Source organism: Drosophila mojavensis, unplaced genomic scaffold, assembly GCF_018153725.1.
Source record: "Drosophila mojavensis isolate 15081-1352.22 unplaced genomic scaffold, ASM1815372v1 contig_36, whole genome shotgun sequence".
In the NCBI taxonomy this organism is placed as follows: Eukaryota; Metazoa; Arthropoda; class Insecta; order Diptera; family Drosophilidae; genus Drosophila; species Drosophila mojavensis.
Window position 1 is genome coordinate 18,752,820 of NW_025318858.1, and position 25,373 is coordinate 18,778,192.

Here is a 25,373-nt window from a genome sequence, read left to right on the forward strand (position 1 = left end):
TATATATATTAGTATTTGCTCTTTCGCCCATTTGGGCATGTCACTTAATGGCCAACAAAGTTGCCCATTTCTCGTATGTGTGTGGGCTTGCCGCCCAAAATGAAACTTGTAATTCAATTTCGTCCTGCAAACATGCAAAAAAAAAAAAAAAAAAAAAAAAAGAAACACAGAGATAAGTTGTAGTTGGGTATACACGATAGAGCCATACTCTGTTTAAGTATCTAATTAAATGCAAGCTTTAGACAACTAGAGTTAGATATTGTTAGCATAATCTCTCCCCTTTTGCACTAAATATTTCCTGATCAATTCATTGCCTTTGGCTTGCCAAACTAATATACCCCAGCACTCATCGCTAACAGTGTACAAAGAGCAAACCCAAAACAGAAAATGAAACACCACCAAATCACAAACTGTGCGACAAACTTGTTATCGCGGCTATGAAAAACGTTGCCTGCTTTTGGGCGCGCTTCATTTGCCTGCCTCTCCGTATCTCTGACATTTCCGATGACGCGGAAATATCTACAATACATGTAGATAGGCATATATATCTATAGATATGTCGTATCTGAATGTCATATACTGTGACAGTGCCAGAGCTTTGTTCCAAATCAGCCCAAAAGCCAACTATTTAGAGCTTACGAATGATTCACAAACAAATCTTCCAAACGAATGCGTTGCCTATTAAGAATTATCAGGCATTATCATTTTGTCATATAGTGTGTAACCGCTAGAGGCAGGTGAAGATAGGTTTTAATTCAATAAAATAATCTCTGGATATTATTAAACTATATTAATAAAATTGTTTATTAATTAATTCATTGTAAACTAAAAGGCGATAAATATCAATAGAATGTCTGTGTTTTGCTTTGAATAAGTAATTATTTGTTATACGTATAACAGTTAATGATTGCTTTTAATATGTTTAATAGTCTAAGTGGACTAGGAATAATATAAAAGCTGTATGAAAATTATGTAAGAGTTTAGTTGAATACAAATTTTGATCATATATGTATGTATATACTTATTTTTTTTAACAGTTTATAACAACACATAGTGCAATGTATAACAATTTACCATAATCTAAAACACAATAAATTATAGCACTCGCTCTATAGCAAACCTTTCATAAGCCAGCAATTCTTCATTGATTAACTAAGGGTATTAAATGTTCTGTGCAGCTTTTGTCTTCGGCCTAGTTTTTGGTGGTTTGCCAAATGTTCAACACGTTCCAGTTTCTTTGTGCTGCTGGCTTATTTCACTCTCGTTGCTGTCGTGAGTCCTTGCCAGAACGTGGCCGCCACTTGGCATCTGTCAGATTTATGACAGTTTCGCTTGACACTGGGCACGATCTTCGCTTTGGTGCTTAGTTAAATGGAATGTATATATATGCATTTACTGTTGTCTATACATAATGTTGCCTTTAAAGTGTGCCATCGATTTTGTAGGCCAGGCACTTGGCCTGCATCAATCATCATTTCCCGAATGACTGTCCATTTGTATTTGGGCGTGTTGTTTAGTAGCCATTGAAATCATTAATCATATCAATATCTCCAAATATCCAAATACTTTGTGCTGTCCACAATTGACTCGATCCCATTATAAATCATTTCAAAGCAAAATTGCTTTAATTCCCAAAAAAGTTTTTTTTTTTTGTTAGCTAATGCAAATGGAATCATGGAAACGTCTAATGCGTATTCCTTGGACAAATGTATATGAGTCAAAGACATTAAATTAGTATTTATTTAAATTATTTCTGACTTGCTGTATTTCTTTTGCCCAGCTGGGAATATAACTGAACTGTCTAAGCCCTAGAGGCTGGCATTTCTTTTTACTTTGATATTATATTTTTTACAAGTCTGAGTTCTCTCGTCGGAAAAAAAAAAAAGACACGTACATTCCTCATATTTCTTTTTATTTTCATCTGTTCTCAACTCATTAAACACAAATTTAAGTGAGGCAAATAAAGTTGTCAATATTATAGAGTGTATAAGTATATACTCTTTTCCTTTTTAACCTTAAAGTAATTGAATTGCACTTCATAATATTTATACTCATTCACGAAAGTGAATCAGTATATTGGTTTTGTGCAATGTCCGTCTTGCTGTCCGTCCGTCTGTCCGTCTGTCCGTCTGTCCGTCCGTCCGTCTGTCCGTCTGTCCGTATGAACGCAATCTATTTCGGCGCTATTGAAGCTAGAGACTTGAAATTTGGAACACATACTCGTGTATATCTCCGATTTATAAAGTGTTAAAATTTTCCCGATCCGCCCACTAGGGGCGTGGCAAATCGGAAAATGCATTTTCCGATATACCAGAAATCATGTTTGTTGAAGAGTTAGAAAGCTGAAATTTGGTATGTAGGTCTGCGTTGACCACCCAAGATCACGAGCTATGGCGGATATATCTACGCCCATTGGGGGCGTGGCAAATCGGATAAAACTGTATCTCCTAAAGTTGTAAACCTAGAATGCTGAAATTTTGCACGTCAGCTAATGGTATGATTCTATAAAGTCTAAAGATAAATTATAAGTCTACGCCCATTGGGGGCGTGGCAAATCGGACCTGAAGATATAGTGATTTTTTAAATTGTCCTATATTTTGGACACTATTGATGGCAGAGATCTCAAATTTTGTATATATACTCGGACTAATCACCCAAGACCAAAAAGTTTTGTCGGATATATGTCCGCCCACAGGGGGCGTGGCAAACCGCAAAAGTTTATATCTCCTAAAGTATAGTAGCTAGAAGCTTCAAATTTGGATAGTTGAGTTACTGGTAGCCTCCTCGATCGATTCCCCAAAAATAATTTTTACGCCTCTTTAGGGGCGTGGCATATCGAAAAATACCCTGTAATTTTCACATTTTTTGAGGGTAAGCATTCAAACTTCGCAGTTAGGGTACCGTTATCTCTTTCTAAAAACTGACCAAAAATGAGTTGTATACGCCCAGTTGGGGCGTGGCAAATCGGAAAAACCTGTATATTCTACAGTATTAGAGCGAAACTTAACTACTAAATTGTTGATGGGATGTGAATGAGTATTCCGCAGTCGGTAACGCCCGACTGCAACGTTCTTACTTGTTTACATTCCTTTTTAAATGAAATACTTGATTTATTAAATTTCTGAAAATGAATTCAACAACATTTTATTTACTTTTTTAAATGAAATACTTGACTTAATAAAATTGACATTCCATTTTAAGTGAAATACTTGATTTAATAAATTTCTAAAAACGAATTCAAGAAAATTTTACATTCTATTTTTGATGAAATATTCGATTTATAAAATTGCTCTTATCTTAAATAAAATTCGTACTTCAATTATTTCTACACAATTTTCTCTTGAGCCTTGCATCTGTTTGCACACAAAACCCTTGAACTTTTCTTAGGCTTCCTGTGCTCAAGCACAGATGGCTCATCATTCAACGAAATGGGGCAGTTAGTATTGTTCACAATTGTTGGCCCGAGTGCTGTAAAATGCCACAAAATAATTGAAGGCGTTTACGTAATTGAAAAAAAAAAAGTTATAAATTAGGTAAAAATGTTTTTTTTTTTTTTTTTTTTTTTTTTACTGCAATGTTTATTGGCGCATACGTATTTTTTTATTGCCAAGCACCGAGTACAAAGAAAATTAGAAATTTAGAGGAAAGAGAAGAAAAACATTTTATAATACCTTAAATATTACAAACCTCTATTATAATGGGTCAATGCTGTTGATTATTGGTGTTTACCAACACTGTCTATGCTCTCTTAATATATAACTTGTACATACAAATATTTATGCATTTTCCAATACTGATTTCCAAAACTGATTCCGCCTTCCAGCACTCCTCGTGCCCAATCAATGTCACTTATAATGCCATCTACTACACATTTCTATGCAATCGTTAACAAATATTTTATTGATCCTTTGCAGGTTCTCCAGCCGCTATGAGCTTCCATTGCTGGTGCAGAGTGTCGTCATGAATGTGACCATGTTCCTAATGATACACCTTTGTGTGAAGGTGAAGCGCATGAATGCCAATTCGCGGGGCGAGCATACGCTGCGTGGTAAGACGCCATCCGAACAGTTGATGATGAAGTTGTATAACAGCGGTTTCCCTTTCAGGCGACGAGCTGCACTTGCCGAAAGTGCTGACGGACACGGACACCGGCGCCTCCGTATCCACAGATGTGGGCGTGTTGAAGCGTGCACGTTCCAGGCATTATCTGAATGGTAAGAAAAACAGTTCGAATTTCGGGGCGCAGTGCTTTCATTGAAAACTTTCTCTCGCTCGACAGTTGACGTCAATTTCCGTTACGCCATCTTGTCAAAGGTTATATGGTTATATGGCCCCGTCCGCATAACACTCCCAGTTTTTGCCTCAATTTCTATTTACAACTTTTACGGCGCTTGCTTAGCTCGCGTTATCTTTACGCGCCATTTGCAGTATTTAAGGCTATAGGCCTTATCAATCAGCCCTCGTGCACTGGCACTGGCTAAGAGCACCAAATCAAACTGGGCTAGCAGGCGGAAACGTAGGGCCATAAATTGATCAATGAACCGGCAGGCAGACGGACGTGGGCACAACATTGAGCTAATTATAGAGGCACGACAGGGGCTTCTTCGTTATCTTTTTGTGTGTGTAGGTGGACGGTGCCCAAAAGCAGGCAGCAATAATCGAGATTGATTTTCAAACAGCAGCAATTGCACAATCTTCTAGCGCTATAAAAGTTGAATTTATTGTCTGCCAAAAAAGATTGAGCCACAATAATCTGTTGAAACTAGAGTGGGATAATTGTTTTATTATCAAATAAACCAGCTTCGCAAGCTCAAGCTTGCTTAGAATATATTGTATAACAGTATTAAATATTACATTTTTGTCCAGCTTGAAAGTAAGTTTAATTTTGCTATATGTCAATTTATCTAAGAAGCCCAAGTTTACTTAGTCATTGGTAAAATACTGAAAAAACGTACAGTAGCTGTAGTATAACAGTTTTGTCCAGAAGTTCATCACGATTTTATGTCTACCTTAAAGCTTATAATTAAAACGTGTGTCAGATTTAAAATACCTTGGAATAGCCCTTCGTATAACAGTTTAAATTGTGGTGTCTACGCCCAAAATGTGCCATTTAAAAATTTTGAAAGCAGCTTCATGTGCATTGTGAAGTAAAATATAACACTTGCACGACTTTATCTCTACCTTAAAGCATATACGTATAACAGGTTATTCGTATAACAGTAATAAATGCGTTCAACCCAAAATAAATATAACACTTGTACAACAATTCCTTCACATTTTCCCTTTCAGATCTGGACTTCAAATACTTTTGGAACTGGACAGACTTTCAATCGTATTTGGACATGATGCTAGTCGTCTGGGCCGTTGGTGCTGCAATCACATATCTAATGCTCTCCGTTCACTGGTTCATGGAGTCCATGGGCTTCGTAGCCGTCTTCACAGAGGCCATGTTGGGTATGATGTGCTTACTTTAGCCTTTTCATTTAAAGCACCCAAAAACTAATTGAAATCTCATCTCTTGCAGGTGCGCCGCAATTCCTGCGCAACTTTAAGAATAAATCAACATATGGTATGAGCATTCACATGGTGATAATGTGGACGCTCGGTGATATGTTCAAGACTGGTTACTTTATCGCGAGGAACGCACCATCGCAGTTCTGGATTTGTGGCACGCTGCAGGTGCGTATGCAATTGAAGTGCCATCAATTAGTGATGCAATGCTCAGTGCCTCAGCGCCAAGTAAACATTTAGTTTACAATTCTTTTATTGCATTACAAAAACAAAAAAAAACTCTCGCAATTGGCAAAAGTCTGCTACGTGTTTGCGTCACGTTCGATTGCACTTTCATGCTTGAAATACTTGAGGCGCTCGCAGAAACCATTAAACGAGCTTTGAATTGCCATTAAGTCTCGGAGAATTTATTGTTTGCCTTTGAAGAATATGTGAGATAAAATATATAAAAGATTTCTAAAAAATTAGCAGTATGTTGTATAGTGCAAAAAATTAAAGCAATAACAACAAAAATTAAACGAGCTGAACAACTGAGGAGAAATAAATTAAATAAAATCTTTGTCTATTATGTCTTGTATACAGAAAAAATATATAGTTTGTGCATATCTAGTTTATAGATCTAGTATATTTGAGATAAGTTTGTGGCATGCAGAAATCTTATGAGCAACTTTGTTATATAGATCTAATGTTCTTCAACAAATGTTAGTTATATCGTTAAATACAATGAAAATAATATCGTTTGTGGCAAGGTTTGTAGCAGAGAGGCTAAAGTCTTTTAGAGTCCATAAAGTTTTAAAATTTCAACGGAATGGTAAGCTGAGTTTAGAAAAAAGTCTAGAGGAGCAGTTAGGCAGAAAACTAATATTCATTTCTTCTTATAAACAACTAAAGTTATTTAGTAACAACTCATCCATAGTTCACACCAAGAAGTGAAACACAATCAAATCCTATTGCCTATTCTCTAGTTCATCCGTGCCCCCGTTGAAGAAAAAGCTACTAATAATTTATGAATACTAATATATACTTTAACATACTATATGCCTGGCCCTAGCCTAATTCTGAATTCTTGTGTGATATATGCAGGTCAGCCTGGATATTGCCATCCTGCTGCAGGTGTGGATCTATCGGAACAACACGAAGCCGCGCGACTTGAGGCGCGGCGATTAGCAGTTTGCCCCCGAAGAACAACTACAACAGCAGCAACAGCAACACAACCAACAGCAACAAGAACAACAACATCAACAACAACAACACGATCTGTGCATATCGCATTCCGAGGAGCGACAACTGTCGCTGCCCATAACTCTCAGCAGCAGCGGCGACGATCACCTGCTGACAGCACGCGCCGACGATGAGCACTTCAAGGCTTTGGACTTTGGCCAGTGCCACGACAATCGCGCCTTCCAGTACCACAACAACAACAAGCTGCTGCCGCGACCCGGCGGCAGCGGCAAGAGCCAGAGCCGGCACGATAATGCCAGCAGCAGCAACAGCAACAACGCCACGACAGCGAATGCCGTGGCCGTCGCCCTCGATGCCCTCGAAGTGGTCATCGTGCATACGCCCAGTGCGCGGCTGAGCAATGGGCCGGGCAGAACGCGCATCTATGGCGGCCACGAGCACATCCATGGGCGTGGCAGCTGCTGCCAGCGGCGCAAGCGTCACAACGCCACACAGACGTCGGCGCAGCGCTGCTGCTGTGCCGCCGCTGCTGCCGCGGCTGCAGTAGCCGCCTCGGCCACTGTCTGTCATTGTCATGTGACGACGACGCATCATCACCATTGCCACCACCACTGCCACCATCATCACTATGGCACTGGGAAGCGCCGACAGCGGCCGCATCGGCTGCAACAACAGGAGCTGCCGTCGCATCAGTCGCAGCACTCGAAGCAGTCCAAGTTGCATTCCGCGCACAGTCCGCTTCCAGCCAGCAGGGGCCAGCACAACCACAACAACAACACCAAGTCTTCCCTGGACTCGAGCGAGGATGCAGCACGAAGTCGGGCGCAGTTGCACTCGGCTGCGATTGCGATTGAGATCGATGCGGCCACCGTCACGGAGAACAACAGCAGCACGGCCACCTCAAATTTTCCGTACAAGGTGGCCAGCGAGGGCGGCGGCGCGCCCATGAATCTGTTGCCGCTCTCCGAGCACCATCGGCAGCGAAGACGCGGCTCACTCAACTCCAACACCACCATTGAGACGGATGAGCTGTCGCGTGACGACGAAGATGATGACGACGACGACGATGATGATGATGTGCGCATGGGCGTGCAGCCGGAGGATGAGGAGCATCTGACGCCGTCAACGGCCATACAGCCGAGCAGCAGCTCGAGCAGCACAGCACGCGCCCTTGCCGGCGCTGCGCCGCCACGGAACGAATGCGTCCGGATCAAGCGCAAGCGCTTTGTGCCCGACGCCATGCAGGATTACTGCAGCAGCTGCTCGCGCTGCTCCAGCTGCAGCTGCGATCAGGCGCGCACCAGCTCGTGCAGCAGCCTGGACGACGATCACGAGGCACGGGAGCTGACTGTCGCCGTCGACTGCCATCGCTGCATGGCCGAGCAGCAGCCGAACAGCCGACGCAGCAGCCTGAAGAGCTTCTGCTCCTGCCACACGAACAGCTGTTGCTGCGGCCAGTGCAGCGACGGCGACGACGACGAGCACTTTGCCGGCGACGAGGATGAGGAGGAGGACGAAGAGGACGAGACAACGGGACAGCGTGAATCCTTCTGCACAGCCGCCGATCACACAATCCAAAGCACGCCCACGCAGGAGGAGGGCCACAGCAGCACGCTGACACCGCTCAGCACCCAGGAGCACACGATGCGCAGTGACCTGGCCGACAATGATGTGGATGGCATAACCGATGCGGACGCCTCGTCCCTTAGCCAATCAGCCGAATACTTCTCGCTATCCTCCGCTTTGGGTGGACCACTGCCAGCGACAGCGACGGCGGCAGCGACAACGGCTGTGGGCAAGGTGGAGACGCCGCAGTGCAGCAGCAGCGGCAGCTCCAGCAGCCGAAACAACAGCAACAACAAGCACTGGAGCAAGCACATAAGACTCAAGCGCAGCTCCTCGCCGCTGGACACGCACTTATGACGAAGCGTTTCGCTGGTCGCCTGGCCAGCGATCGATGTCAATGCGCTGCTGCAGCAAACGATACGCAAATCGGCGGTGCTGCAGGAGACGCCAGTCAAGCGGCGCACACCGCTCGCATCGCCGCAACTGCCACGTCCAGCCGTTGCAGTCGCTGCCACCGGCAGCAACGACAGCTCTACGGCCACCCTAACCCCGGCGCCCACTGTCATCAGTGCCAAGCAAACTTTGGCGGTGACCACACGCAATGGCATCACCACCAACACGACCACATTGCCAGCGCTGAGGACGAAGCGCGGCGGCAAGTACTCCCCGGTGGCCGGCGATGCCTACAGCTGTGATCCACTGCAGCGGCGCTCCACTGAGATCATACTCTAGATGTGGGACCGTCCCACAGATACCTCGGCTTGGCTGTGTCTACAACAGAGTTGGAAGGAAGGATTGACGCTTCTTGGAATTTCACGTGCAACATTTTTCTACTCTCAGATCAACAAACAAACATCATTTAGCTGTTCATCATGTTGTTATTCGGGGGTTCCCCAATGTACATTATTTATATATATATATATATTATTTTTTATTTGTGCGCCAATAGCTAATTTGCTATTCATATATATAATTTATATATATATATATATGTTACTTTTGTATATGTGTATATTTGTATATTTTGATTTTAGTTGAACAACCAGAATTTAATCGCCGTCGACTCAGGGCCAATTTGCCAACGGGCCTTATTTTAATAACTAGCCAAACTAAAAAATAATAATAATAATAAAATAAAGATATAAAAACAAAAATAAATCACATATAGAGACAGACATATCCATTCGAAACCTAACCATTTACTGTTTGGCATTTTGGCCTTGATGTTTTGGCCAGAACCTTGTTTCAATCATTTCGTACAATTTTTTAGTCAATTCGTCTTAGTCAAGTAAGTCAAATAAATGCATGCAAAATAAATGTAAACAAAGTTCTATATATATATATACAAAAATAAGAAATAATATTAAACGTTAATCTCGATAAATTTTATGTTTTTTCTAGCAGAATTTATTAGCTAAGGCATAAATTGTAAATTCAAATAAAACCAAACGACAAACGAATTTATGATTTTCTGTTTTATTTATTTTCTACACAAAATTTGCATTATTATTATTATTAGTTTTTATATAGAGCAGCACACTCACACATACTATATTTGCTAGCTAAGTTTAAGCCAAGTATATATATAGAGCTAATTATATTTAATAGTTAATGAAGAACATTATGAAAACGCAGCCAAATATCTTCCTTGCAATGTTGAGATTCCGTTGAAAACGCTACACACAATTAATTAATGAAAAATCTTGTTTATTTTTAAGCTACAACTATATACGTCAAGTGCTTGAAAATATTTGAAAAATATTAAAAAAATTTCAATTGAAAACTAAAAAAACCAAAAAGTTTACCAACTCCACGAGTAAAAATATGTTTAAAAGATTTGCCTAAGAATTTGTTGATTAGTGCGTAGCCAATGTATTGTTTGCATATATATATCCAATTATATATGTTTAATATATATATCTGCATATATCTATAACGATTCTATGCTAAATATTTATGTATGTGTATCCAAAATTCGTAAATGCTTTGCCATCTGCTACCATCTAAATGTTTTTTCTTTCAGAATAACTCCAAATTGTAACCATTTACTTATAACCGATATTCATAGCTATACCAATACATAACTGTTCAAACTATACGATCAATGTCTAAATTGTGCGCATTTCAATGTGGAACTATTTCGCTATCTTGAAAAGTTCTACCTATATTAATATACTCATATAATATACATATATGTATTAGTATTACTAAGTATACATAATACTAAAGCAATATTTGCATACAATTTAAATTAAATAAATTATTACAAATACAACTATAATACAAATACAATGCGTGTCTATGCAATTTACTTTATCTATTATTCAAATAGGTAAATAATTTATCCTGTTTAAGTATTTGAACAAAAATTTGGGCGGCCAAAATTCAAATTTTTTTTAACGGCAGTTGCTTCGTATATTTGGTATTTTTCAGTTGACAGTTGCACTGCTTGCAACATTTAGTATTATACATTTTCTAAGTATTTTATAACTGACAAGTTAAAATTCAATCTGATTTCAATACGATGACGACTATGTTCGACTCATAGTGCGTCTTTTTGTGTTTCCGTTTTGTTTGTTTTTTTGGTTTTTAAAATTAAAAGTTAATTTTGTTGTTTAACATTTGGACAGAAATTAGCCAGCCCATCAGCATGCAGATCCAGTGCATTTTCCAACACGAAAGAAGCATGGCAACAGCTGTTCAACAGTGCTGATATCGATACTTCGATAGTTTATATGCTTCTAACATTTAAGGAAAACACTGTGTCCGAAAGCGTTAACATTCATGTTTCGTGTGCTGCTCGAACTCAAAACAGAAAAAATTCCAAGCACAACGTCTGGTTGGGTTTTTCGTGTGAGTTGCAGCAACGTTGTGCCAGCGGTTACGTTCGATTAACTGTTAATTATAATAAATAAAAATTAATCGCGACCCTTGCATAGTGAAAAGCAAATAGTTGCACACTCAAATATTGCGCACAAATGGAATAACAAGAAGACAGAATAAGACAAATATTTACAAGCTAACAAAGAGTAATTTTTGTTGATAAGAACGACCTGACAGCAAGGAAAGAGAAGTGCAATTTCTCAACTGGTAAGTGTCACAACGCGAGCCCTAAAAATAAATGCGACTGCGAGTGTATAGTGTGTGTGTATGTACATACACATTTGTTAGATATACCCATGCGTGTGTGTGTGTGAGAGTGCCGTTATCTATCCCTTTGTTGGCGCTGTGCTCTTTTGGCCCGCAACTGTAACAATTGTCAGCATCAATTTGCCAATTATGAGCTTTTAACCTCAGCCAGAAGTGAACACATCTTTCGTCGACTTTTTTTTTTTTTTTTTTTTTTGTTATTATTATTCAATAAATTCAATGGAAACATTGCGCTACCAGCGCCATTGTTGTCAATGCGAGGCAACCTTCTCTTGAGTATATGTATGCATGTGTGTGTGTTTGTGTGTATATGCATGCAGGTTTGTGTGGCTGTTGGTGTCTGTTTTTCTATTGCATTGCACTTTTAGCTTCTGACATCGCTTTCTGCACCACTTTAAAAGCTGCTGCGGCTGCTACATATTATTGCAAGGGTGCGAGCAGGAGGGCGAATACAAAATGCTCGTCCATTCAATGTCAGCTTTTCATTGAACTTGATACTGAAAATTTGAGTGGTTTTCGTGGGCTGCGAAGGCTACAGATGAGGGCCAAGGCGCCAAGCTGTTGGACAGTAGCTCTCTTAAATATTCTATAAGCCAACTAAGAAACAGGGCAAATATTCAACTATTTTTCAACACTGGAAAAAATATGACATTGAACAACTGATTCAACTCAAGCTCCAGTTGCTCGTTTGTTTTGCTAATGTGAAAGCTTTCATTTGAAAATTAAAAGAAGCAAGAAGATTAGACATTTGATGATACATAGTAAGAGATTGCACTCTGAATGATTGCGCACCTTGTGCCTTAATTGCTCAAGCTGTGTTTGCACGACAAGCAACGCATGCAAGGTCCAACCTTCTGTAAGTAGCCTAGTTTCGTTCTTCTTATCAACGCATACATGAATACATACATTTGTGCATATGTATGCGTACTTACTTATGTATCTATGTGCATATATACAGCTGCGGTCATAAGAATAGTAATTGTAATATTTTGAATTAACTGATATTGCTGATATTTTGTTTTTGTCATCCAACATTTAGTGTTTATAACCACAGCTGCAAATAAATAACATTTAAATAATATTTTGTACCAGGCGGTAAAAGAGAATTCCGGGAACAAAACTATAATTGCCCCCATAAGTATATAACCTAAATAACAAAATTTGTCCTGTTGTATCGAAATAAATAATCATTGCAGCAAATGCGATTTATGGCCTTGAAGTTTCCTTCCCGCTTAAAAGGTTCGAAAAAGAAAGGAGTTAGTCAGCAAAAACTTGTTCTTCGCTTAAAAATGAAAGAGGAATGAATTACCAAGGCTAAAGTGAGGTGCATATATAATAATTCAAGAGTTTATAAAAACATCTTCGAGCACCATTAATATGGCCGTATATTGTGGTTTAACAACTAATCTCCTAGAATATATAATTTTGCCTCTTAAAGATTCAATTCAAAAGTTTCTGTTTTTCAAACGAAGCTCTTAAATCAAGCCACACTGAATCAGTAAAACTTCGCAGTATTTGCTGTTCTGCTGTTGTCTTTTAAGTTCTTTTGTTTTGTACTTGTTGTTGTGGTTGTTGTTGTTGCTGGTGGTGCTCTCAAGCCTGCAAATGACTTTCGAGAGGGAACAAAAATAAATAATATAAACCGACTGAATATGCGCCAATTCTATTTACTGCTGACATCTCGACGCCCACACGCAACGCCAAGAAGGCAAAGTTCGTCCCAAATTGTGTGTTATTCATGAATGGAACCGAACGCGTTTCGAGTGGGGAATGCGGAAATGTCTGAATGAGTATGAATGAAACGGCTGCAGCTGACAGTGGTTCGCCCATCCTGCTCTAACACATAGCCTGCGGCTTTTGCTGACTAACTGTTTATACTGCTTGATACGCAATGAAATGGGTTTGAGAAAAAAGAAAGGGTATGATATTAGTTAGTAGATGTAACCAGACAGAGGACATATGTTATAAGAGCCCATGGGGTGACATTTAATGTCGTATCTAAATTGGTATAATGAAAGAAAGCAAATATATACATGTACATATGTATGTATGTAGATATAGAGAGTTAGATATACAGATGTAGAAATATATGTACAGATATAGAAAGTTAAATGTGTATACATACATATATAGTGATTACGACTATAGTCGATATACGCATACCTTCTGGATTATAGAAAGTACTCTCAGAGCAACGTTCAATAACTTTACTACTGCTGCTATCCTCTAAATAGTTTAATGAATTTTGAATTATTTTATTTATAAAAAAAAAAAAACAAAATATATATATATATATAATTTCTGCACTGCAGGACAAAAATATTTAAAACAGTTCTTTTTTATCTTTCGTTAGTTACATGTTTGTGTCCGTATTTTTACAGGGTATCTCTGTTGAGTACTTCCACCTAACTATTGTTTATCCGGGCAGCACATCATGCATAATCCAATCCCTAAAATGAGGGTTGACATTACGCGTTCTGCATTTAAATCGTCGTTGATCAGTTCCCGTTGAGCTTTTTGGCCTTTGGAGCTTTTTGGCCTAAGCATTTTATAATACTGCATCGTAGTCGAATTGACTTTCATAGGCAGCGCCTAAATGAATATCTCGATTCGCACAGTCGTAAATAGATTATGCATGCACATGATTGCCAGCCAGCCCAGACAGCCCCGCCCACGCTAACGCATTTACCTGTCTGTGTGTGCCAGGACTATAAATAGCAAAGGCTGCGCCGATTAGACGAGGTTCATTGCTTTGTCAAGTGAGTTTATGAATATTACATGAGCATATCTACGACCCAGTCGAGGTGATAAACAATTTCCATCAACATGAGCCATGTGTCAGTCTTGCGTCTTCAAGTACCTGCAGTTTTGGGTTATTTTTGCTCAAGGTGCTGTTGTAGCTGCCTTTTTCACCTTGCTGTCCCCAAGGAGATGACGTCATTGTGTATAGCAACAGGAACATTGATAAAGGTTGTAATGAATCACAAGATGCATTTAGAATTAAATTAAATATATTTGGTACACCTTTTTCAACTTTGAAGTTAACCCAGATAATATTACATTAATAAGTGAAAAGTCTACAGCAAGAGGTTTAAGTGCCATGTTCCATTCCGATGTTGAGAGCGCGTTCGCAGGCAATTTACAGCTTAGACCGTTAACAGCTCATCTCGGCCTTAATGGCCCTTCAGATAACACCCGATCCAATTGGACCGACAGGCCACTCCACCAATCCACCAGCTGACAGGGGCTATAATCGAACCGCTAACCGACTAACCGAGCCAGCAAATGCGAGCCCAGCCGCCCATTGCCGTCATCACATGACACACGCGTCAGCATGTCGCCCAGGTCCAAGCTTCCTGCATGTTGTTGTTTTTGTTGTGTGTGTGTTAGTGTTGCTGTCGCCCTTGTTGAAAGCAATTTCATAAATGGCTTCCGTTTGCACAGGACACGCGCAACGTTGTTATCGAGAGGCCCATCCATAGCTTGCATCCTTTTCTCGCACCCAAAAAAAAACATGAAACAAAGCATGCTAAAAAACATAAAAAGGCATATTGTGTTGCCTGCTTTTGGGCGCTGCGGCTGCCTCTATGTGCCGAAACGGATTTCAAATAATATAAACATAAATGAAATGCCAGCGCAGAAGCCGACTCCAGCCATGGAGTGATAAATAGAGGCACACCAAGGTCAATGTTAAGCGCAGAGTGAGCTTTTGCCATTTAAAAAATATCCAATTTAGTATGTAGAATAAGCTTCTTAGCCGAAAAATGTACTCTCAATGAGAGCTATCGAAGCTATCGAAGGTATTCCACAAATGCTTTCGTGCATTACGATCGAGTCAACGAACTTTGCGAGCAGTCAGCTTTTCACCAAACGCTAACCAGGAAACACAAGTTCTTTGATTAATATGAGTGCGTTTGCACACTTTAAACCGCGCTTAATTCAATTAGCTTGTATTAACCGAGCCAGAATTTATAAATAAACGCATATAGCAACAGCAGGCCGAACGGGAACGGGCTGCCAATGAGCAAGTAGAACAATGGAAAAATGCACACTCGCACACACACACACACAGGCGTGCTCAATGTGTAAGAGTGACTGATTGAGGGGGGTAGAAAGAGGCAGCACAACGGCTCATGGCAGCAGCAGAACTGATTGCCATGACAGGCGCAAAGTGCAACGCAAAAAGAAAAAAAAAAATAAAAAAATGCAACAAAAAAATTTCACTGTCAAAGGCAAACAAAGAAACTGTTGAGTAAGCAAACAAATGCCTAGCTCGTGCTCACTCTTACTCTCACTCGCATTGTCCCAGTCTCTTGCAATTCTACTCCGTTGCGCTTTTAATAACTTTGCTTCAGTATTGGTAGCAGACTGGCCGGCACCAGAGTTGATAAATAGTGCGTATACGATTGATTTGCATATCACTTAAATTGCAATTAAAAGTCGCTATAAACTGCAGCTAAAAATCAATATTATGCAAAATACTTGCGAATGCATAAGGAAGTTACAGCAGATATTTGGTTTATAGGTTAACGTTTTTTTTTCTGTTGTGTTTTCCATTTCGTGTTTGCTTGCCAGCAGCTTTCATTATGACGTTGTTTCGTGTGCTTGCGCTTGTGATTTGCATGCGACAACAATAATAAGAACAACAACATCAACGCATTTGCATTTCTGTGCAACAACAATAAACGCTGCCAGGCAAGTTGTTTATACCAGCCAAAAGGTGCATGTATAAACACACCATGCATAAAACAAAATAAAAGTATTTAAATTGTTTTTGTTGATTTGATCGTTTTCCCACGCTTCAGGCAAGCAATTGCCAATTTAATAGTGTTGGTAGACGGATCGATTTGATCTACTGGCTTTTTTGAAAATATTTGACATACAGATATAATAATCGATAACTATCGCTTGATGGTGAACAAATTTAGATGTATTTTTCATTTAATTGTTATTTTAAAGACAAAAATTATTTTTATTTTTTAAATTTTCTTTACACAGTTAATGGTAAGCACCTACAACTTCAGAACACCCTTTATGCGAGCTCATGGCCAATTGAGCAGTAAAATTAAAAGCCAATTTAACTATAGCATTGCTTTTAGCGCCGTCATTTCGTTATTAGCCTGGAATAGATTTTATGAGGGCCATTTGCCCACCCTCAGTTCTGTATAGATTTAATCTAAAATTATCATGAATATGCGAAGGGTATTATTAGTTATATACATATGTATACTTCTCGTCTCCGGATAGGTCAGTACGTGTAGAGCTGGTAGGCCTTATCGATTTTCGCCCAGACAGATTAGGTTAGATACGCATCCAACACACAGCTCAAATTTCGAATCGGCGAGTCAATTTGTCGCCCATTATTTCAGAGCTGTCAAATAGCATCGATATAGTTCAATTTCCATTTACTTAACAGAATTGTTTATTTAATTTGTATTCAATGGCATGTCGCGCGCTGTTGCCCTCGCAGCTGGATGCCTGGAGACAATACCAAAATGTCTGGCCAGTCTTAGTCACCATTTCTCCATCTCCATTCCCCCATCCCCCACCCGCTTGTGGCGAACTTGTTTCCTTGTCGCCTAGTCTGGTCTTGGTCTGGCGCCTCGGTGCCTTTTAGCAGTTTTCTCTTTTGCCAACCAGCTGAAAGCAAAAGTGTAAAACTTGCAACAGTTTATAAATAGTTGCTGAACAGGAAAATTTCAATCAGCAGTGAATCGATATAGACTTTAACTGAACTCCGCTCTCTCTCCGTCTCCCTCTGTCGCCCATTGGCGCTCTTAATGAGTTTTGTGTGCTATTAATAATCGACTTTCAGCTTACACGTGTCCGTCGTCTTGCTAATGGCATCTGTTGACCATAGCGAGAGCTTTGCCCTGTCCAGCGATGCATCAATCAATCATAATTTGCTTTACAGACAACCTATGGCAGCTACTGATTCAATTTGCTACAACTTGTTGGCAATTCTAAGGAATTAGAAGATGAATTCTAACTTTGTCGAAGAAATTCCATGAATATCAATGTATTATCCGTGCCTTCTAACTGTTATCGAAGAACGTTGCAAACAGTTTGAAATTAATTTTCTCTACATATTGAATGGTCCTTGTTGATTTCCTCACAGCTCTCGTTACTTTAATTATGGAAAATTAAGTGTTTGTTGCCGCTGAGTGATTCACTCTCTTAGTTAACCTCACAATTGCCCATTTTATAATAGCAATAATAATCATAAATACACAACAAAATACCAAATCCGCCCTTGACCATGTGGCGCTGGCTCCTGGCTCTGCCTTGGCTTGGCTTCGCTGCAATCTGAACCCTAGTTTCCACCTGCTGCTCGTTTCCTTAGCAACGGCTAATTATGCGCAAGTGGAACAATTTAGGCTCATGGTCAACACCTTAGCTGGCAAACATCTACCGCCCACACACCCACACAGCATCCACTGTGCCATGCGCATGGCCCCAAAAAGTTTTAGCCATAAAAGTTAAAAACCCCTCATCCCCCCGAGGTCCTACAACGTGGCCCACAAGCACCCGACTGCCTGGGTGCTGCGTCGCAATAAGTTTCTCATATCCATTGAAATTGTGAGCAAAAAAATAGAGTTTGATGCTTTGGGCGTACGCAAAAGAATTTTCTTCCAAAGGAATAATCTACAGATATGCTTGAGGAGGTCCATGAGTTGGGTTGATCTAGTCAAGTGTGAATGCGTGTTTGTTGGAAAACAAGAAAATTTAATATAAGTTTTATGGGCATTTGTAAAAAAAATAAATATATAGGTTATGATGTTCTTTTTAATGTTTCCATCACATGTCAGAAAATACCTCGTAAAGAAAATAAAAATCAAGCTTCAAGCCTTGAACTATTTTAACTGCATGTATTTGATACCTTAAGGTTAAATTTACCATATATAAAAATCCGGTTTTGACCTAAATACTAATTCGCCATTTATTTCATGAATAATTTTAATTAAAACATTTAATATATATAATTGAAGCAGCGCGCAAAAATCAAAGTCAGTCATTAAAATTTTCCAATAAATGCAGGAAACTGGAATTGTAAAATATTTTAATTCCACAATTCGAGTTAAAAACGACAGCTATTAACTTTTAAGTTATCAAAAAATATATATTAAAAAGTTTAAATATTTCCAAGATCTATTAAAGTATAATCCATATATTATTAAATAAAGTATACAACAAATTTTATACATTTGAAAGACAAACTTCACACTTATTATAGAATATACTTCATATTCATATATTATTTAATAGATTGCAATTTTAAGATGTCCTCTTATAGGGTATCCGTCTCTTATAAAATATAAAGGAAAATTAACATGTGCTTTGCATTTAGAGGGTACATTCCTCATAAAATATAAAAATGAAAATAAAATTCTTGGGTATACTCCAGTCGTTGCTTCTACTTTTTCCATATTCCTTTTGTTTTTTTATGAGCTTTTATTATTGTTGTGCTGCTGTTGCTGTTGCTTCGCTCTTAGTTGGCTGCGAACGTTGCATATATACTTATATGAATATATGTATATACATACATATATATTTTGTTTTTTATTGCTGTTGTTTTTACAAGCGTGGCAAATGTTGTCAAGGATGTTGTTGGCGTTGGGTTTTGTATGTATGGAGCAGGCAGTGTGAAGTGTCTCTTTGTTACCCTATGCCAGAGAGCTGGAGCAACGAGATAATCTTCAGAAATCCATAAATAAAGCAAAACTTAGCTACAACAAAATAGATTCGAGTGCCAACCCTCCCCCATTTTTTTTTTTTTTTTTTTTTTTTTTTTTTGGTATTAATTCTGCCAAGGTTACACTAAATGGGCGTAGGTCAATATGCTGTGAATTTTTTAATATACATAGTTTAATTTTACTGGCAGAATTTGCAACTTTGAGTAGAAAGTTTTCCACTTACCAACATGGGCAGATTTTTAAATTTTACAGAAACTTTTCCAACACTGAAATTAATTTAGTTCTCTGTTCTAATTGCAGCACAACTGTCTTTGCACAACCAATTTGTATATGAAAAAGACTGAACAAATATTACACTCATACGACAGCCAGATATATATATATATATATATTGCAAACACCCAACTTGTAATTAGAAATAAATTCCACCGCTAGAGCGAAAACAACAGGCAAAGAACACCGCAAAGATGTCATCCCGTTCCAAAGAGAGAGTTGTTACGGCAATTCGTAAAATCTTCCACAAGTCCAGCAACAACAACAACAATAATAATAATAACAACAACAATAATAATAATAATAACAACAACAACAACCATAACAACAACAGTCACGACAAGAGCTGCGATAAAACCGATGGACCCGAGCACAGCAACAGCAGCAAGAATGTCAATAACAACAGCAATAACAACAACAACATTGATGTCGCCACAGCAGCCAACGGGGGCGCTGCAGCTGGAGCATCTGGCGAGGCTGCATCAGCAGCTGCTGCACTAGGAGCCGCCGCAGCTGCTCAGCTGAGTCCCAAGAATGCCATCGTGCGCGTTGCCGACGAGCAGCCCGTTTGCGAATCGCCGGGCAAACGTCGTCGCCAGGATCACAAGTAATTGATGGCATTAGCTATATACGTCAATATATGTGAAACTCTGCTCCTTTTACAGAGTGGCTCCCACTGCAGGACGCTCGATCTTGATGCTGCCTGATGCCTCCATACGCTCGCGTCGCCTGATGAAGGAGTATCGCGAAATGGAACGCCTGCAGGTCAAAAAGGATGCTGTCTTTACGGTAATGACCAAAAAAGTGCTAACTTTGAACAAATTTACACGAAACATTTTTCATATTCAATTTCTTTAAATTAATTATCAGAATGCCAATAATTCTTCATATAATACATAATATATAAATATATTAATGTATATACTTTATGTGGTCTGCCACGCTGCCTTCCGTCTGTTACATTCATACCACCAAAATGTTTATACCCTGATTTTCCATTTTCCATGGTATTTCACGGTATAAAAATAAATGCACTCCACTAAAGCACAATTCTGATGTCCATTTATCAACTCTTTCAGGTGGAACTAGTCAATGACAGCCTATTTGAGTGGCACGTGCGTCTGCATGTCATCGATCCGGATTCGCCGTTGGCCAGCGACATGGTTGAGATGAATGTGCCGGCGATTCTGTTGCATTTGAGCTTTCCCGACAATTTTCCGTTCGCGCCGCCCTTCATGCGCGTCGTGGAGCCGCGCATCGAGAAGGGTTATGTGATGGAGGGTGGCGCCATTTGCATGGAGCTGCTCACACCGAGGGGCTGGGCCAGCGCATATACCGTGGAGGCGGTCATCATGCAGTTTGCAGCCAGCGTAGTCAAGGGTCAGGGTCGCATTGCGCGTAAACCGAAAAGTACAAAGGAGTTCAGTCGGTGCGTCGATTGAGTTTTGCCATTTAATAATGTGATTCAATTTGTTTCGTATTATTATATTTATATATGTTTTTCTTTTCTGTATTTTCAACTGTTGCAGGCGCCAGGCAGAGGAGTCATTTCGCTCACTGGTCAAAACACACGAGAAGTATGGCTGGGTAACGCCCGCTTTGGCCGATGGCTAAAGAAATAGTCCCAATTGAAGAACCCCGCCGCTCGCGACAGCAGCTCATGCGTTTGCCAACTTAGTCAACTAAAAGAATGCAACTCGATTTCCATTTACATATACACCGCTCATTACGATACTGCAAGCTAGTTGTAGGATGCTTATATATGAATATTGATTTGAACTCTCATTTGATTTCCTCAAGTAAGATGTAAGCGATTTCAATTGTTGCAAATGAATACCATCCATGGAGACAAAAGATAATCCACGAAGAGTAACAGGCGTCAACTAACAAAGAAATTAACTTAAAATGTAATTTAGATGTAGACCACCCATGGAAGTTGCGCAAAAGCAAACACATAACAAAATAATGAAAAACAAAAATACAACAAAAATGATGAAAGAAAGAAAAGTATTATAAATTCATTAAGTTGGAAGAAACTATATAAGTTCCGCATTACTAATACATACTATATATAAATATTATTTAAAGCATATACTAGTTTATGAAAACTTTATGAACCATCTCTGAATGTGTTATTATAATTAGTTGTGATTTTTATTAAGTTTAAAACCAAATTACTGATCTAGCTTATATAAACGTATAAGCGCGACCATTTTCTTAAGTTTTGCATATAGTAAAAATATATATATATTACATGTCTATCTGCGTTTTAATTGCGTTTTTAATGAAATGCGTAAAATTATTAAATATATATTGCGCTGCGTTGCGACGCATTTTAAATATACGCGCTCACCCAGTGTTGCACAACGTCACAACACAGCGTACTGCTGGTCAAGCATAGGCATGCGACTCGTCAGTCACATTCGATCACAATGACGCCACGCATTTTACTATCAAACGTTTGTCAGCTAAATTTATGACTTGTCCCTTAAAAGAGTATATTTTTAAATATATTTGTAAGTTAATTGAATTAAATTATTGACAAGTTTGCCCAGGGAACATTATTTTTCTCAATGCTATCGTTGATTTTACTCGAATGTCTGAACGTGCCTGGTGACCGCGCTTGTATCGTTATTCAACACTGAGAAAAAACTAAAACTGGCTGCAGAAAATTGTAATCACAGGACATAACTTTGTAAGTAAATTAAAGCATTTAGATAACTTATTAAGCCATCAAATACAGAACAAAAGATGCCGCAAACTGTTGCCCATCTAATTTGTCCAACATTTGCATGCGTTGAGTCTAAATAATTGGTGTAAAAAGCCAGCAAAAACCTCGCCACTCGCAACGCACGCAGTTGCTGCGAAAAAAGATTGTCAAGCTGCGCGACGGTGACGCTGACGACGACGACAGCGCCGACGTCGACATCGACATCGACAGCATTGTCGAGTTGCTCTAGCGTCTGTATGAGAATTTTAGACAAATCCTAACTTAGATCTGCTAGCAAACTGCGCCACATGCACCACATGAGCTGCCCAAGTGAACCGAACGACCCAAAACTGAACCAGCGCCAGCTGAATGCGAGTGAGCGAGCAAGAACAAAATATGTGTGTAGTTGTTATTGTTGTTGTTTTTCTGTGTGCTGTATAGTAACTAAATAGGTGTATGTGTGCGAATGTGTGTATGTGTGTTGACAAGCAATTTTGTAGCAACTGAAACCCACGAAACATAAAAATACCCACAGCCTAAGCGTCAGCAGCCCGCAGCACATAGCAAAAAATAGTAAATACATAGTTTTTGTTTGTTATTTATAGACTCGTTTCAATGGATACGAACGCTAGCAGCAATAGCAGCAGCAGCAACAGCAACGATGAGCAGCCCAGCAAGACGCTAGCCGAGACAGAGACAAATGCAAGTTCGGTGCCCATGGATACCCTCGAGGCCCCGGCCAGCGCCACCACCAGCTCCAGCTCCAAGACTTTGAAACGCTGCGTCAGCGTGCCTATCATACGCACATTGCCGGGCAAGCCGACGCCCATGACGACACGCGCCGCCGCAGCAGCTGCCGCGGCTGCCAAAGAGCAGACACCAAAGAAGAAGGATCAGCAGTCACACTCGCAGCCACAGCAGCGCTCCGACAGCAGCATTTGCTCCACTTTCAGCCTGAGCACCGGCGCAGGCATCGATTGCTTTGGCAAGAGCATACACATACGCTCACAGCCCAGCTCCCGGGAAGTGTCGCCGGCGCCAGTTTTCAATCCATTCACACCACGTGCGCGTCGCTACTCGGCCAGCTACAGTCCGGCGCTGAACGGTGCCGGGGGGAGCTTGGGCACACCGCTCTGTCTTACGCCTCGCGTTTCACAGCTGCGACAGGAGGAATGCGCCGATCTGAATAGCCGCGAAGTGAACCATGAGCGGGAGGTGCATCGCGAAATTCAAATCTCACAGAGCTGGGAGGATCTCACACTGGTGACAGAGAACTGGTCCTGCAAATCGGATGAACTCTCCAATCCGCTGCAGACGATGCTGCCCGCCGGCAGCAGCAACAGCACCAGCTGCTCCAGTCCCAGTCCCACCAGCAATCGAGCCGGCATGCGACTGCCCTACTCACCCTCGCCGACACGTCGCACCTTCGCCACACGGCGCTCCATGTCGCCCATTCCGATGCGACCATCGTCTCTGGCGCCCGTCAAGCGTAAATTCGAGTTGGACGACAACAACCCCAGCGTCAGCAACTGGAGCGTTTACTCCCCGCCGCCGCCAAAGAAGATCTTCACCGATAGGTAAGTTGAGATCAGATTTCATTTTTGATATATTTATGAAACTCGTCTCTCAATTGCAGCCGCGGCTCATCACCTGTGTGCCAATCGCCTTCGTCTGTGTGCCCCAGTCCCGACTCGGGCACCTATGACGGACGCATTACGCCCAAGCTGTTCATATCGAAGCTATGCACAAACAACAATGGCGCCGGCAACAACAACAACAGCAGCAGTAGCGGCTGCCCTTCGCCCGTGTCCGCCTCGCCCAGCAACGTTCTGCCTGTGAATGGACTGGATGGCATATGCCTGGCGGGCGGCAGTCAGAGCCAAAGCATCGACGAGGGCATCTCCATACCGGAAAGTGACACGAACACCTGTCGCAGTCGCACCTCATCCATCTTGTCGACGGCCTCGTCGAGCAGTGCGCTCGGCGGTCCCCAGCTGCTGGTCAACGACATGGTGGACGATGCCACACTAATGGATGATGCCAAGAGCGAGACGTCATCGATTGGTGGCTGCTCGACCATCAGCATTGAATCATCCTCGTGCGACAGTGCGGCCAAGACGGGGGCCACGTTTCTGAATCGCCTCGTTGTCGACGATGGCTGCTCGCCGCTTGCCCAGAAAAGTTTCTACATCAACAAGCAGGGCTTCTCCGGGGCCAAGAAGTTCATAGTTAACCACGAGAAGCTGGGCACGTCTCTGTCCCTGGACAGCAGCAAGGCCACCAAAATGGATGTACAGCAAAAGCTTTAAGCGATCCCATCACATCGCACTGTACCATAGATAACCTGCAGCCGTTTATACCCTGTCTAATTTGTATATGCCGCTGCCAGCACCTAGTTATAGACGTAGTTCTTATGATGGCACCAATCGAGCGTTATTCTAACCCAGCACCCACCCAATGTCCCGAGCTTTTCTCAGTTCGCGTCTTAGCCTTAAGTAATGTACATATTTAAGTTGTTTTATGCCAGATCTTTCGTATATATTTGCATATCAAATCATCGCCCATATCCTCTATATCTCCATATACTGTTAGCAACATTTTTGTTTTTAATATGTTAATGGCACACTCCGATTCACCTGTTCCCTATTCTCTCCAATCACCATCCCATGTGTCACATTCATTGCCAATGCCGTTTCGATACATAATACACATATACTTATGACACAATTTTTTTAAATATATATACATACATATATAGACACACATAGCTATATTTAGCCCTATTTACGGTACACTTAGTTATTAGCCCGCTTAGATGGTAGTACCAATCCAATTTTGCCAAATATGTTTCTTATATATGTAAATGTGAGTATATGCCGCGTTTCAAATCCGATCGATTTATAGCGGATAAACGATTATATTGGAAATTATATACAAATTTGTCTTACGATTTAGCCGATCTTCGTATGCGAATTTTAAATATATAGCTTCAAAATGTTATTTTAAATGAAAACAAAAACATAATAAACAATATTTTTTTCAATAGAACGAAAACAAAATTCTATTATTCTGCTAGTGAGGATACAAAATGGGAGGAGTATGAGGAATAGAATTCGAACAATTTACTGTAATTTAATCTAATATAAAAATAAAATTTTGAAAAGATCTTCAGATAGCAGCCATTAGCTTTTGGTCATATATTTGCTAAGGCAGATATATATATATAGATAGATATATTTCCTTCATAGCCTAGTAAAATTAAAAAAAAAAATTTAATTACCCAACCA

The 25,373-nt window shown here is 40.4% G+C and overlaps 3 protein-coding genes across 6 annotated transcripts in view; all 3 read left to right on the forward strand.

Moving 5' to 3' along the window:
- LOC6577258 overlaps window positions 1-9,719 on the forward strand; it is a 30,260-nt gene extending 20,541 nt beyond the window's left edge. The window contains 5 exon segments of the mRNA XM_032728455.2: window positions 3,915-4,048; window positions 4,107-4,214; window positions 5,290-5,454; window positions 5,525-5,679; window positions 6,595-9,719. Coding sequence (XP_032584346.1) covers window positions 3,915-4,048; window positions 4,107-4,214; window positions 5,290-5,454; window positions 5,525-5,679; window positions 6,595-8,991 — 2,959 coding nt within the window. The 3' untranslated portion in view covers window positions 8,992-9,719.
- Window positions 9,720-10,944: 1,225 nt separating this feature from the next.
- On the forward strand, window positions 10,945-21,635 carry LOC6577259 (ubiquitin-conjugating enzyme E2Q-like protein CG4502). 2 transcript variants are annotated; one of them, XM_032728695.2, is made up of 5 exons: window positions 10,945-11,349; window positions 19,404-19,983; window positions 20,042-20,165; window positions 20,456-20,805; window positions 20,906-21,635. In XM_032728695.2, exons 2-5 carry the CDS (start codon window positions 19,571-19,573, stop codon window positions 20,988-20,990), a joined length of 972 nt encoding a protein of 323 aa, XP_032584586.1. In that variant the 5' UTR covers window positions 10,945-11,349; window positions 19,404-19,570; the 3' UTR covers window positions 20,991-21,635. The 2 variants fall into 2 exon arrangements, with proteins under 2 accessions (XP_032584586.1, XP_032584587.1); XM_032728696.1 differs by lacking the exon at window positions 10,945-11,349 and having other exon boundaries at window positions 19,385-19,983.
- Window positions 21,636-21,963: 328 nt separating this feature from the next.
- Window positions 21,964-25,040, forward strand: LOC6577260 (flocculation protein FLO11). Of its 3 annotated transcripts, none has more exons than XM_015165594.3 (3): window positions 21,964-22,071; window positions 22,692-23,663; window positions 23,723-25,040. In XM_015165594.3, exons 2-3 carry the CDS (start codon window positions 22,702-22,704, stop codon window positions 24,393-24,395), a joined length of 1,635 nt encoding a protein of 544 aa, XP_015021080.1. In that variant the 5' UTR covers window positions 21,964-22,071; window positions 22,692-22,701; the 3' UTR covers window positions 24,396-25,040. The 3 variants fall into 3 exon arrangements, with proteins under 3 accessions (XP_015021080.1, XP_015021081.1, XP_002003227.1); XM_015165595.3 differs by lacking the exon at window positions 21,964-22,071 and adding an exon at window positions 22,302-22,484; XM_002003191.4 differs by lacking the exon at window positions 21,964-22,071 and adding an exon at window positions 22,304-22,461.
- Window positions 25,041-25,373: the final 333 nt, after the last annotated feature.